The sequence below is a fragment of the Podarcis muralis genome, chromosome 12 (genome assembly GCF_964188315.1).
Source record: "Podarcis muralis chromosome 12, rPodMur119.hap1.1, whole genome shotgun sequence".
Taxonomy (NCBI): Eukaryota; Metazoa; Chordata; class Lepidosauria; order Squamata; family Lacertidae; genus Podarcis; species Podarcis muralis.
Window position 1 is genome coordinate 34,164,109 of NC_135666.1, and position 14,323 is coordinate 34,178,431.

A 14,323-nucleotide genomic window follows, 5' to 3' on the forward strand; every position below is an offset into this window, starting at 1 on the left:
AATGATGGCGATTCTCAAAGACACCGGACTGCATAATTAGCTACAAGGTCAACCCGGCTTAAATCTCAAAGGAACAAGGTTTTCAAAGTAGCTAATCATCCATTGCTTCAAACTAGTTCTCCAAAAATTATAGTTGTTCATGATGGGACAAATCTTAAGTCCCTTATTTGTGTCAAGTGGAGAAACCGAGGAGTTTTATGTGCTATATAGCTGAAGATGTTCCTTGCTTGCTGGACCTCTTCAGACAACCCAGGTCTACTTGATCCATGTTATTTGGGAATGGCAAATGTTGAGAAGCATATCTGAATCACATTATGAATACTATTGTGCACTAGTGATAGCCCGGGAGGTAGTTTGCTAGTTAGCAGCTGAGTGGAGAAGGACATCTCTGCAATTTTTGGAGAACTGTCTTGATCCCTTGAGGCGGAGTAGACAGCACCTCTGCTAGCACTTTGTAGCTACCCTTGCTCATGGCTGTACCAGTGCTTGCATGGTGCTGGTTGAGATACTCCCTGCCTCCATCACCACCCCTGACTCAGATAACAATTCACTCTCCCCGGCGGTTATAGCTAGCAAACTGACTCACCAGCACTTACTGGCTGAGAACGTCTCTGTTATCTTGGAGGATTTAAATGAAGCCAATGACGTTCTACCAGGACACAGGGACCAGCAGGCGCTGTACATAGGAAAGAAAGTGAGGACACTGAGGTAAAAATGTTCCATACAAAAGCAATGCAGGTTGAGGGCAGCATTAGGCTTCTGAGTAACTACTACCAAGTGAGGCAACTTAGGAAAATCACCCAGGAGAACATCTCTGGTGTGCTTTTGAAAGTAACTGGTGGTACAAAGCATGTCATGGATAGATCCAGGAAGATTTCCTTTTGCTACAACATGTCATAAGTCTGTCACAAACCTACACTGCTCTTGTGCTTTCCATGTTTCCACATGCAGGAGAACTAAGGGTGAATTTCAATGTTTCTCTTTTTAAAAGGGAACTCTTATTACGAAAGTTGAAATTCAGCTCTCTCTGTGTAGATTTAAACCTGTATCTAGCTAGATAATCAATAGCAATATAGATAAAGCTATAGGAATAAAACTCGAGGCTGTTGAAATACAGAGCTGTCAATAGGAGAGAATCTAGAGCAATTACAGGGTCTGAGGAACAGAGAGGCTCTGTGGTCAGCCATTTTAGGTCTTGAGTCTATGAACTGGACTCATTATTCTGAATGATATGTATCACTCGGAGGGCACTTGCAAATATCCCACTATGGTGTACCATACATAGCAATTAAACTCCTCATGTGGTAGACGTTCTAGGCATTTTAAATTGCTCCCGCTTTCCTGTCATATGATAAGCAAACATGAGGGGGGCTTGAAAGGGTGAACCATTGATTCACACCCCACACAATGCTCTCTGGTGGTTATACCACTTTAGGAATCCCAGTTGTGGCTTATATTGCCTAACCACGAATCCGGCATTCATCTTTGACTGTTTCCTCAGCAGCCGTTTAATCAGTTGTGCAGATCCCAGTTTTACCCTCTGGGTACATAGCACAGAACAATGAAATATGATAGCAGTCCCAGTGGGTAGTCCCTTCCAGAAGAAGAGTCCTGATGGAGAGGACCAAAGGACCATATTCTCCTCTTCTCACAGTGGCCAACCAGATGCCCATAGGAAGCCCTCAAGCAGCACCTGAGAGCAACAACTTTCTTCCTCCATTGGGGAGGAAAACCTCCCAGCGAGGGGTTTTCAGAGGCATTCTATGGCCATTAAACATTCTTTCAACTATGGAGGGAGTACTTATAACTGCCAGTTTGCACTAATATAAAATGGTTTCATTTTCAAACAAGGCTCTTTCATCAAATAGGACAGCATCTTAAACCTCATCTTTGTTTGAGGCATCTTCAAGCCCGAACAAAAACAATTGCCTTATTTATTTTGAACATAGTCCTGACTCAAATCTTTTTGGGTTGGTTGTTTCATAAGTGGCTCATCTGTTGCTTTGGGTTGTTTTGTTTTGTTTTGTTTTGTTAATGCTGTTGTTTTTACAGTGCCTTTGCCTTTTTAATTGTAGATCACTTTGATTTTTCTTTGGAAAAGCAGGGTGCAAATATTTTAATACAGCAAGTAAAAGAGGCATTATTAAAAAGGGCAGCATTCAGAAACTAGTGGGGAAACATTTCAGTCTCCCAGGTCACTCCCTTGTTGACCCCAAAGTCTCCAGTAAAGAGAGCTGAAGCTGCTGACCTAGACTGTCTTAGCAAATTTAATTCTGTGCAAGGCAGACCTAACAGGAAAAGCAGATTTAGCTCCACCTACAATCTAAATTAGCATAGCATAGCTAAAAGGACACTATCATCACCAATGGCTAGTGTTGTGTATAGATCACTGTTCTTATCTAGTTCTTGTATGCTACCTTTAACCCTCTGGGTATTGTTGCAGTTTCTATCATCAAGTTATGGATCAGTGCCAATACAGCAGTGAAAAATCTGTTGGTAGCAAAAAAAAAATTTTTTTTTTAAATGCATGGTTGCCTTTCAGTGAGGTTTTCTTTTTACATATCGAAATGCTGGATAATTTAGTTTGTCACTCATCCCAAATGAGAACTCTCAGGGACAACGGCAGTATTTCATTGAGTGAACACAGGGCCAAGATAATTAGGAATAAAGAGGTGAGCTTCAAGAAGAGTCATCTGTGTAACTTCACTTGCTAAAAGGGAGGGTGGCAGGTAGGAAATCTGTAAAATACCAAGCTTGTCACAAGCCAAGGCCAGCTAAACAGAACAATTAGAATCAACATTTTGCACAATCTGGGATTTAAGGTCTTTGTACTCTTACCATGGATAGTTAAAACTTATTTTGAAAAATTAATCACACTCGCATGATCCCTTTCCCATTGAACACGCAAGGGCAAGATGAAGGAGCATCTGTAATAATTAGATCTTGTTCCATACCCAGATTTGGTTTTGATAAAGCACAGCACAGATCCCCTCAACAAGTAAATATTGTTGTATGTATGTATGTTATGGTATGTATTTCAGCTTAAAAAAAAATAGTAACACCATCAGATGCATGCCTGCTCAGAAGTAAACCCCAGGGAGCTCAACTGATCTTTCTCCTAAGCAAATGTTCATAGGAGTCTAGTTTAACAGCATACTCATGTGAATGTCTACTCAGAAGCATGTCTGGCTGAGTTCAGTCGACTTACTCCTAGGTTAGTGGATAGAGGATTGCAGGTTAATGGTACAATCCTATACAGTCATACCTTGGTTTTCAAACAGCATAGTTCTCGAATATTTTGGCTTCCGAATGCCATAAACCCGGAAATGACTGTTCCAGTTTGCGAACTATTTTTGGAAGCCGAATGTCCGACGAGCCTTCTGCAGCTTCCGATCAGAAGCTGCACTTTGGTTTTTGAAAGTTTTGGAAGTCGAATGGACTTCTGGAACGGATTCCATTCGACTTCCAAGGTACGACTGTATATGCCTTCTCAGAAAACCCCATTGAGTTAAATGGGAGTTACTCCCTAGTAACTGTCTCCAGGATTACAGCCTGTAATCTAAGTTCTCACATCCTCAGAAAAGAACTAAGGTGGTGTTGCTTAACTCCCCTCTTTGGAATACTTTAACTAAGACAGTTTCTTACAGAAACGCCACTTCTATGTAGGAAGAGCACATTGTGTGCCAGAATGTGCGGCAGACTCATATGTGTCTATTTCATGACTATCTCCTGCATGGCTTCCCACCACATTTACACATGGCATGTATGTTTGTCACACATTGTGGCTTTCCTCAAGAGTGTGGTGTGTGCTTAGGAAACTGTGTTGTGGTGTGTTACGTGATCCGAAACTGCACAACGAAACAATTGATTTGTGATTCTCTCTCAGTGAATGATGAAAAAATAAATAAATTCTGGAGCGGCTTTAATTTTGGGAGAGTGAATGCTAGAAAAGCTGGATGTAATGAAAACTGGTTTATTTAGCAGTGCAGTGGAATTGCTCTTGTGGGGTACAGAAACAGGCCCCAGTGCCAAAGTGCCAGCAGACGTCCTTGATCTACTTATGGTTTGATTTTTAAGATAGTGCAGCAGTCATCACACACACACACACACACACACACACACAGAGAGAGAGAGAGAGAGAGAGAGAGAGAGAGAGAGGACAAAAGCCAATTTCATAGCATCTTCCTTATGCTCCACATGGGAGAATTGATTTAATGCTTTGATCGCTCACTAATTTGCATTTGCCTTTGTGGCCAATTACAAGCTAAAGAAACCAAAGAAAGAGAAGGCAGTACCAATAACAGGGAAATAAGTAGGGGGGGGGGGATGAAACCCCATGGGGTGCACAAAAATAAATATTTTATTTATTCAAAGTGCACTTTGAATTAAAATTCTTTGGGGGTACTTTGAAAGCATGCCATTATGTGGTGTAATTCTGTTAGGACAACAAGAGAACGCAGCGGCGAGCTTTTAAAATGTGCATTGGGCCAATAAAATCTCTCTTTCCTTGTGCACCCTTGGGATTTCATCTCCCTCCCCGCTCTCTTTTTTTTTTCTTTTCAAGTCTTGCTAATGCCAGAATATCCATTAACATTTACTGGGGCTTTCCTGTACATCCACATAATTCCACTGGTCTCAGTTGCTATGATTACTTTAAAATGTATTCTGCTTTCCTTGGTCCAAAATCAGTTGGAGACATCAGAAGCTGGAAACTCTGCTGTGCTGCACAGCCTGTAATATAGTATGTGCTAACACAGCCCTAATTTTATTTTCCACATTTTGATCCTCTCGTTCTACCTAGCTCAGCAAGTATAGACACCCCCACTCCTCCCTGCCCAACCCGAAATTAACTCACTCTGGCAATGAGTGATCTCACATTAAATACAGCAATGCCCCAAAGATTCCACTCCCTGAGAAATGGCGAACACATTAAGAGCACCTCCATAGCTTCCAAGTTCACTTCAGCGGAGTTGCTTTGGGCAGAGATGGCAGTGAGAGAGGGTCAGATGCTTTTAGGGTGGCCCTTTACAGACAGTTCTCTATTGGAAAAGCATTTCTTTGAAAACAAAGCAGAATAAGAAGGGTGAAAAGGAACCTTGAGGTTGGTCATCAACAGTGATCACCCGGCCACAGTCTTCCCCACGATGGTGAGATGTACAGAATTTCTATTTAAATTATAGTGATTCTCAGTTTGCATCTATACACGTTTTGTGCACATCTATGCTCAAGAAAGGTACAAAATTAGCGCTGCAATTCTCAGAGTGGTTAACAGTCAGTCCGTTCTTCCTGGGGGACTCTGGGAATTGTGGCGAAGGCAATAAGGGTATCCAAATGACTCTAAGCACCCTTAACAAACTACAGTTCCCAGGATTCTTTGGGAGAAGCCGTTACTGTTTAAAGTGTCAGGATAAGACCTGAGATAGCTCTGTCGGTAGAGCGTGAGACTCTTAATTCCAGGGTCCTGAGTTCATGCCCACTTTGGACAATTCTATGATTTTTATATATAGTGCAATTGGGGCTTGTGTGTGAAGGACATATTCCCACATTATTAGTGTGTGTGTGGCTGGATGTGGCTTTTGCAGGGGTGCTGGGTGGAATTATGCGGAATATTTTGTGTCTTGTATTTCTAGTCATCGGGATTTCCCCCTCCCCAAGCAAAGCATCCCCCCACTTTCAGCTGCCTGTTGTGTAAGCACCTAATAATTCAGAAAGCCCAAGCGAGGAATTGAATAAGCAGGCCTAAGCACAATGGTATTATTCACACCCTGTTGAGATAGCATATGATTTATTAGGAGACCACTTTACTGGGTAAAATCATGTGTTCTATTATTTCGAAATAGAGTTTTCCCATGTAAAGTCCTTGAACACAGAAGAGTTGTTTTGTTAAATCCACATTAGTGTGACAGTTATTAGATGTAAGGCTTGGGTCCCTTTTCACATGGTGAAGGACTTCTTAAATAACTGGGAACGGAGCCAAGGGGTCATTGCTGATGTGGAAATAATACTCCATTCACTTCAATGGGAGACGTAGATCTCAATGAACCTTTCTCTTTCCAAGGATCTGCTCCCTTCATTGAAATATATATGATACCCTGCATGCACAAGAGCTACACATGTGTGTCAAAGCCCACGTGGAGTTCTGCAATGGAGCATCAGAATTGTACTGGAGCATTAGGAAAACTGATATGAGTCATACCTAAGGGCTGAGTCACTGTGAAAATAATTTTATTATTTGTTGCTTGAATCAATAAGCATTCCTGAAGCGTCCACCTTATCTGATCATCTTTCTGAAGCTGTATTGGGTGATCTCTTCTGTTTAGATCATGTGGCCTCGTTTGAGATCTTGTTACTGAATCTGTTTCTTTCCAGTCTCTGTATTCCCCTGATGGGAGTTTTCTTCTGCAGCTACCTGGTAGAAGATGCAGAACTTATTCTGGGCCTGGCAAGAGATGCAGCCTCTGACATACCCTTCAACATTTCTCCAATGAAAATAGGGAACCTCCTATTCCAACCTATATAAAAACATAATAAAACATTAAACATTAAAAAACTTCCCTGTAGAGTGGTACCTCGGGTTACATACGCTTCAGGTTACAGACTCCGCTAACCCAGAAATAGTGCTTCAGGTTAAGAACTTTGCTTCAGGATAAGAACAGAAATAGTGCTCCGGTGGCGCAGCGGCAGCAGGAGGCCCCATTAGCTAAAGTGGTGCTTCAGGTTAAGAACAGTTTCAGGTTAAGAACGGACCTCCGGAATGAATTAAATACTTAACCTGAGGTACCACTGTACAGGGTTACCTTCAGAAGTCTCCTAAAGGCTCTATAGTTACTTATCTCTTTGGCTCGGTGTGTGTGTGGGGGGGGGGGTTTCCACATAGCTCCATATCCTCCAACATTTCTCCGATGACAATAGAGATAGCCTAAGGAAAAGCAGGACATTCTGGGATCAAATCAGAAACTGGGGCGGCTTCTGTAACTTCAGGGCTGTCTCTGGAAAATAGGGGCACTTGGAGAGGTTCAATGTGAACACATCTATTGGGCAGATTTATTGAGTAGCTCTCAGGTGGGCCTTGTTTACTTTGCCCACATTTCCCTCCAGTCTTCCACTTGATCCCTCCTCACATTTCTTTCCACTGTGCTTCTTTCCTGGCAACAGCAGATCCTGGAGCGTCGGCGAATCCAGCAGTTGCAAATGTACCGGGCTCAGATGGCTGCAGTTGGCATGGCGCAATTGGACAGACGCCAGCCCATTGCCAGGACACAGTCTTCCCCAGCGACTCCTGCATTACCTCACCCAGCGGCGGATCAGCCTGTAGCTCATAGCTTCATGACTGGTAGGACTCCCTGAAGGCTCTGCTTAACAGGCGGAGTAAATGCACGCTTCATGTAGGATCAATTGATTTAAATGCCACAAATGCCTCTCATAGCCGTAGCAATGCATTCATTTCTAACCTCAATCCTACTGGACTTTATGATGCTTTATTGGCTGCCAGTCAACGAGTGCAGCTGATAAGAGATAATATTCACACACTCATAAATTAATACCGTTGACTTGGCTCCATAACTTGAGCAACAGGTGCATTTCGGTTCCCTCCCCAACTCATGTCATTTCCTCCCCCCCACTTTCGTTTCTTTCTCCCTCCCTCCATGTTGCCTCTTTTTTGCCTCTGTTGAGACCACCGCCAAGTTGAAACAAGACCCTTACGAAATTGCACAACTGGGGTATATATAACGCTGAGGCTCGTCGTTCGCCTCCAGTAAGAATGCCACTCGCTGATGCAGAAGGTGTTGTTCTTCACTGCGACAAGCAAAGTCACAATTGAGACACAAATGACCTGATCAGTTACGGGGAAGGGATACCTGCTTTCAGCAAAGGCTGATTGGCTTGTGCTTGTGGTATTTGTAGGTGCTTGCTGGCGCATGTGCTCTTTGAATTACAGAGAGATAAGAAGGGGGCTTCAGGGTTTGCGGGTGGGTTTTCCCTCCCCCCAACGACATCTCACACTCTCCCTTTTATCCAAATGTATCAGAGATTAAAGTCCACTAAATTTCAGCCATAATAGAAAGTTGATACTTTTGCAAACAAAAAAAGTACAATTTCCGTAATGAGGAATGATATTTGAAATGTATTTGGGTTGCATTTGGGCTATAATTATTGTTACAGGTTTGTTTTGATTTTAGCTATTCATTTTGTGCTTTTATCCTTTATTTTTATCTTGTGAACTGCCCTGCGATCTTCAGACAAAGGACGTCATATAAATTTAATGAATAATAATTATAATTACAAAATAGCAACGTTTACTGGATTTGATCTCATCTTAAAGCCTGTTTGATTTTTTTCTTGACTTTCTTCACATCCCACTGTGGGTTCACTTTAATGGACCTGATATTGAGCTTTTTGAAATCTCTTAATCCTCCCGTTAAGGCTTTCAACTAAGGCCATACAGGCACGCTCTCCATGCTCCAAATGTCAGCACTGAGTCACTGACAGCAAAGGCAGAGGAATTTGTGTGGCTTGTGCCCGGCTTGTGGGACTTTCCTTTCACAGAGTCTCATGCAAAGCCAAGGGGTGCTTATTTGTTTGTTTGTTTGTTTGTTTGTTTATTAAATATATACCCCACCCTTCCTCGCAACGGAGCCCGGGGTATGTCAGGGACTAACAGGACAATGATGAGTGTGTACCAGGGACTGGAGTCCGACCTGTACCCACCAGGAGGAAAGAATAGAGGCAGGGGAAGCTTCAGAGCTGGATGAAGAGAAGGAAGAAGAAGAGGCAGACCAGGCCAGTGAATGGCTGGGTGCTGCCCCACTTCCCCTGCCCCACTGTCTCCCAGAACCAGGAAAGAACTGAAACAGAAAGCACAGAGGCAGCTTCCACTCAGGTGCAGTCTCAGGCTACATGTGCACAACCCGTCAGGGGAAGGTGCATAAATGGATGAATGGTCCCCTGATGCTACAATTGCTTCACAGAGCGCAAATCTGGGAATAGCTGTCTAGACGCCAGATTGGGGTGTGCAGGTCTCCAGAGCTGTAGAAACGAGTGTAAGTGTTATCTTTGATAAGTTAACTCTCTGCTGTGTGTGTTCCTTTGGGCAGGGTGGCAAACACATCTGTTGTTTAAAAAATACAATTAAAAATGAGGCAAAAGCATACTGTGAGTATTTAGAAATTGTTAGAAGCACCTAAAAACAACGCATTAAAAACAGATAGGTGTGCTCTAGACAGGGCTGTCGAAGCAGTGGGGCTTTTGGTGGGCATCTGAAAGAGTTCAGTGAGGGTCACAGGGAGTTCTGAAGCACAAATGCTGCCACACTAAAGAACTTTGTGTGACAGTAGTAGACGTGCAAGTTTCACAGATCAAAGTGATTGAATTGGCAGGTATGGGGCCAAGGCCTTACGTGAACCGGTCGCAAGCTGTTAAGGGCTTTATATACAGGCAACCCTTGATTTCCATTCCGGGTCATTGCAAGTGAATGATGGAGCACACATAAGCCCATTCCACCCCCTTTTCTGGCCACTTCTGGGTCACCATGATGCCACAAGTCAAGGTGAGCAGTACCCAAGGCAAGTCAAATTATTTTGGTAACTGAAAAAGAAAATTCTGCAAGCACCTCTCCCATACCTCAGTAGTAAAAATGCAACAGTAATACATTGAGTAGCTAGGAGCAGAGAAAACAGACTTATACTGAGTCAGACCATTGGCCATCTAGCTCAGTATTGCCTACACTGATTGGCTGTGGATCTCCAGGGTTTCAGACTGGAGTCTTGTGGGATGTGATACATAAGTAGCAGTCAAGTACAACATTCCTTGCTTTCCTAGAGTGGACATGCAAGGGGATGTTGGGACCAGCCAGTCAAAAACTTCCTGTTTCCTCCTGGGCTGGGACATACTTCCTCTTGCATGTGACTAGAGGTGGGCGTGGCCTTACCTGTTCAGGTAACAAAAGCACAAGGCCCGCAGCCCTGCTCCCTTCTTCTCTATCTTCCTTTCGTCGTGTGAGCTGCAGTGACTGCCAGTCTGCAGTCACTGGGATTAACCCTCCATATGGAGTAGATCCACATGTATATATATCTGTAACTAAGTCTGCCTTCAGGGATCCAGCTGTGAACTGATGATGTGAGTAAACTACTTTTATATATCTTAAATAAGATTGTGGCATGTTTATTCTTTTAAGAGGGAACTACGGGATCTTACCAGGAATCTATATTGAGAAGCTTAAACAAGCTTGCAATCAGCTACCCGCTGTGCGTTTAAAGGATAATGTTAAAACTCTGCTAAGGGCATAGAACTTGCTAGCGCAAGTTAGGAAGGATATTAAGAAACAATATATCCTCTCCTGCCTCCCTGAATCAAACATATCCATTCTTAAGGAAATCAGCCCTGAGTGCTCACTGGAAGGACAGATCGTGAAGCTGAGGCTCCAGTACTTTGGCCACCTCATGAGAAGAGAAGAATCCCTGGAGAAGACACTGATGCTGGGAAAGATGGAGGGCACAAGGAGAAGGGGGCGACAGAGGACGAGTTGGTTGGATAGTGTTTTCGAGGTTACCAGCATGAGTTTGACCAAACTGCAGGAGGTAGTGGAGGACAGAGGTGCCTGGCGTGCTCTGGTCCATGGGGTCACAAAGAGTCGGACACGACTAAACGACTAAACAACAACAGCCTCCCTGAACATTCCCACAAGTCTCTCCCAGCCCTACCTCAAGATGCTGGGGACTAAACCCAGGACGTTCCGCATGAGCTACAGCCCCTCTGCTGCCTTTTCATGGCACCCATTTCACAGCAGATAGTCTGACCGCTTTCTGAGACTGATGCCCAGCTTTTCACTTGGGCAGGCAAGGGAGAAGTTTGGGATCCTTCCCTGCTTTATATTTCATCGCCCCGTTCAGTGAACGTTCATAAAGGTTGTCACCCACTGTGAGCCTTAAGGATAATAAAAAGTGATGCATTTGAAATACATGTATATTTCTCTCTGGAGGTCAGTTTCCACCCTGACATCTGTGGAGGCAAATTCGTGATTTACAGGACTGCAATTAGATGAGCATCTGACTCAAAGCAGGAGCAGGGTTTTGCAGAAAGAGGAAAAGAGCAAGTGAAAATATTGGATCTTCTGATTTCAGTGGGGAATTTTGCCACTGGCTTCAATGAAGACAACATTCCAGGCTGAATAATTATCTCCCACTAACATTCCACAGCAGCTAGCAATTGAAAACATTTGTCTCTTCTCTCTTTACTTTGGGGGTGGGAGCTGTAGCCTTGGCTGGATTGTGTTAGGGAATCCTACTGTCTATTTTTAGAAGGCAACTCTGTTGCTGTGTTGTGGTACTGTAGCACACGTGCTGCGTGACCCGCAGCTGCAGAAGTGAATTATTTGCACATCCTAAATCAATTTAGATGTTTGAAGTGAATGAAGAAGGAAAGGGGGGGGACCCATTCAGATTTCATTTTTTGAAACCAAGAAACTCTTCATCAGACACGATGCAGTTAGAAGGGCAAATATATTACTGTCAAACAGTGTGAGCTGAACGTTTCTGACAAAGGCCAAAAAATGCAGCATTTTCTATTTAATTTTTACTGGATTCAAACAGAATTAACGATCCTTTGAGGCAAAAGATTTATACGATCTGAAGAGAAACCATAGTTAAGTCAGGAGAGTCCTCAGAATGATTGAATTGCACCCTAAAAGACTGGGAAAGGTTTGTGAAACTTCTTTGCCACATGTAGTTGGCCCTCTGTTGCTTACTGAGAAGGCAAATGGTTAGGCATTTGTTTGTTTGTTTGTTGTGTGTTTTTATATACTTCTGTTCATCATAAAATCTCAGGGCAGTCCACAAGATAAAAATGCAAGGTAAATGCACAAATAAATAGTTAAAACCAAAATAATAACACCCCCTTCCCACAAATAAATTTAAAAGGCTATAGAACGTTAATCAGTCCAAGGCCTGGTTGAAGAGGAATGTTTTCGCTGGCACCTAAAAATATATCATGAAGGCGCCAAACGAACCTCTCTCGGAAGAGCACTCCACAAACTGGGAGCCACTGCAGAAAAGGCCTGCTCTCTCATTGCCCACCTCTGGACCTCTCATGGAGGTGACACATGAAGAAGGGCCTCAGAAGAGGAACAGAGAGTCTGGGTCGGTTTATATAGGGAGAGGCGGTCCTTGGGAATGTACTTATCATTTCTTGTTATATTGTCTTTATGCTGAAGGTGTTGCGTACGACACGCTAATGTTGAAGCACCAGTGCATGTGTGGAAATTACAGCAACCACCCTGAGCATGCTGGAAGAATACAAAGCATCTGGTCGAGGCTGCAAGAAAGTGGCTTGCTAAACAAGTGTGAGGTAATCAAAAACATGGCCACCCAGATAGGTTTGATGTTAAGAGATGCAATATTATTAGTGTGTGTTTCTATTCCTTCTGTAAGCACCAAGCAGCTAGCCCTGTAAATATCCCTTGTGCTTCATGATAAAAAATAAATAAACTATGGACTCATAGTGGATCATAATATCCACATACAAAAAATGACAGATTAAGTTATTTTTCCCCTTTTGTGACTCCATCCATGATGTATAGCTTCCATTTGAACTCTGAGGCATACACATCTTATTTGTGGGGGCACCACAAATTTTCAGCATAAAATTATTTGGGGGGACATAGGTTTTAATAATAATAATAACAACAACAACTTCCCTCTTTCCTTTGCACAAGTGAGTGAACAAGTGCATACACACCACAAATTTAAAATGTGAATCTTCCTCAAAATTATAATTCCCAGCACCCTTTAATGAACTACAATTCCCATGAATATTTTGGGGAAAGTAACATGCTTTACATGTATTGTGTAACTGTAGCTTTTTGTTATGTCAAAAATGGGAAATTATGGTGAATTGTTTCAAAACAAGATGTGATATGAACCCATGGTTTAAAGTTGGCTACCCTTGGCTTGTTTGGAGCCATTAACCATAGTCCCCCACCAGTTTAATCACAATGGGAAATTGTACTTCAGTGCTTTCTGACTTGTTTCCCAGTTCACATCAAGGGAAGAGCAAAGCAGCTGCATGTGGGGTGTATGAGGCTCATTGATAACTTGGCCAGGATGTATCATCTAAATGCAGCCATTTTAAATGATGGAGCTGAGCCTTTCCTGATGTAAGACCGAGGAACCAGCAGGCCTCTAATGTATTGCTAGATCGAGATGCTGTTGGATTGGGGTCTCCTTCTATAGAACCCCCAAACACTTAACCCTGTTGCTGTGAGCCAGTTAGATTAGCAAAATGTCTATAGTGGGTGACTATAGGAAGGAAATAATCTTTAGGTAAAGGTAAAGGGACCCCGGCCGTTAGGTCCATTCGCAGATGACTCTGGGATTGTGGCACTCATCTTGCTTTACTGGCCGAGGGAGCCGGCGTACAGCTTCCGGGTCATGTGGCCAGCATGGCAAACCAGAGCAGCGCACGGAAACGCCGTTTGCCTTCCTGCCGGAGCGGTACCTATTTATCTACTTGCACTTTAATGTGCTTTCAAACTGCTAGGTTGGCAGGAGCTGGGACCGAGCAACGGAAGCTCCAACCTTCTGATCAGCAAGCCCTAGGCTCTGTGGTTTAGACCATAGCAGATAACAAATTGATTGATTGATTAAGGTTTATGTGCCTTTTTTCCACATTGAGTTGTGCTGCAAACATTCAAAACATCAAAATACAAATTTATGAAAACACAGAGCATGCCGTTCAAAAATGACAAAACCCAAAAATTTAACAAACACAGAATAAATTCAGTTATATATTTTTTTTAAAAGTAGTACATAAATATTTAAGTACATAAGTACAAAGTATTTAAGTGCATATATACAAAGCAAATGGAAGGTTTGACAATCAAGTGTCTGGTATTGGTTTTTCTGCCCTCTATTGAGTCTGGCTTAAATATTGTTCAGAGGGGAGGGGTCGTCTCATGACATACAGCTGACTCCCATATCCTGGCTCCAGAGAAGGTTGGCAGCAATGAAAGGCAAATGTTGAGGAGGTCAGTGGCGATCAGTCTCTTCCCCAGCTTCCAGGAAGTACCAACTGCTGGCACTAGTCTTACTGCATCTAAAAGTGTGGTGCATTGGCTTCTATGAATGCAACTCCTTTGTATAATGTTTTCCCTCCAGGAGTGTTACATTTTGTATAAGTCATTCATTTTTTCGTTTGGGATAAATAACTACAAGTAAACTGTTACTGCAGTTCATGGTGCTGCTGCCTAAATTCAACCAGACTAGGTTAGATTTGACAGAAGCTAAAGAGAGGACTGTGATTATTCAGACAGAGATAGAAGAAGGATTGT

General features: G+C 42.9%; 1 protein-coding gene across 7 annotated transcripts in view; it reads left to right on the top strand.

The window, feature by feature from the left end:
* The window catches only part of HDAC9 (histone deacetylase 9), a 422,950-nt gene that overhangs the window by 276,381 nt on the left and 132,246 nt on the right, over positions 1-14,323 (top strand). For all 7 annotated transcript variants that reach the window (XM_077936990.1, XM_077936988.1, XM_077936989.1 and 4 more), the window contains 2 exons: positions 7,156-7,333; positions 12,209-12,342. In XM_077936990.1, the coding sequence (XP_077793116.1) occupies positions 7,156-7,333; positions 12,209-12,342 (312 nt within the window). The remainder of the gene's footprint in view (positions 1-7,155; positions 7,334-12,208; positions 12,343-14,323) is intronic.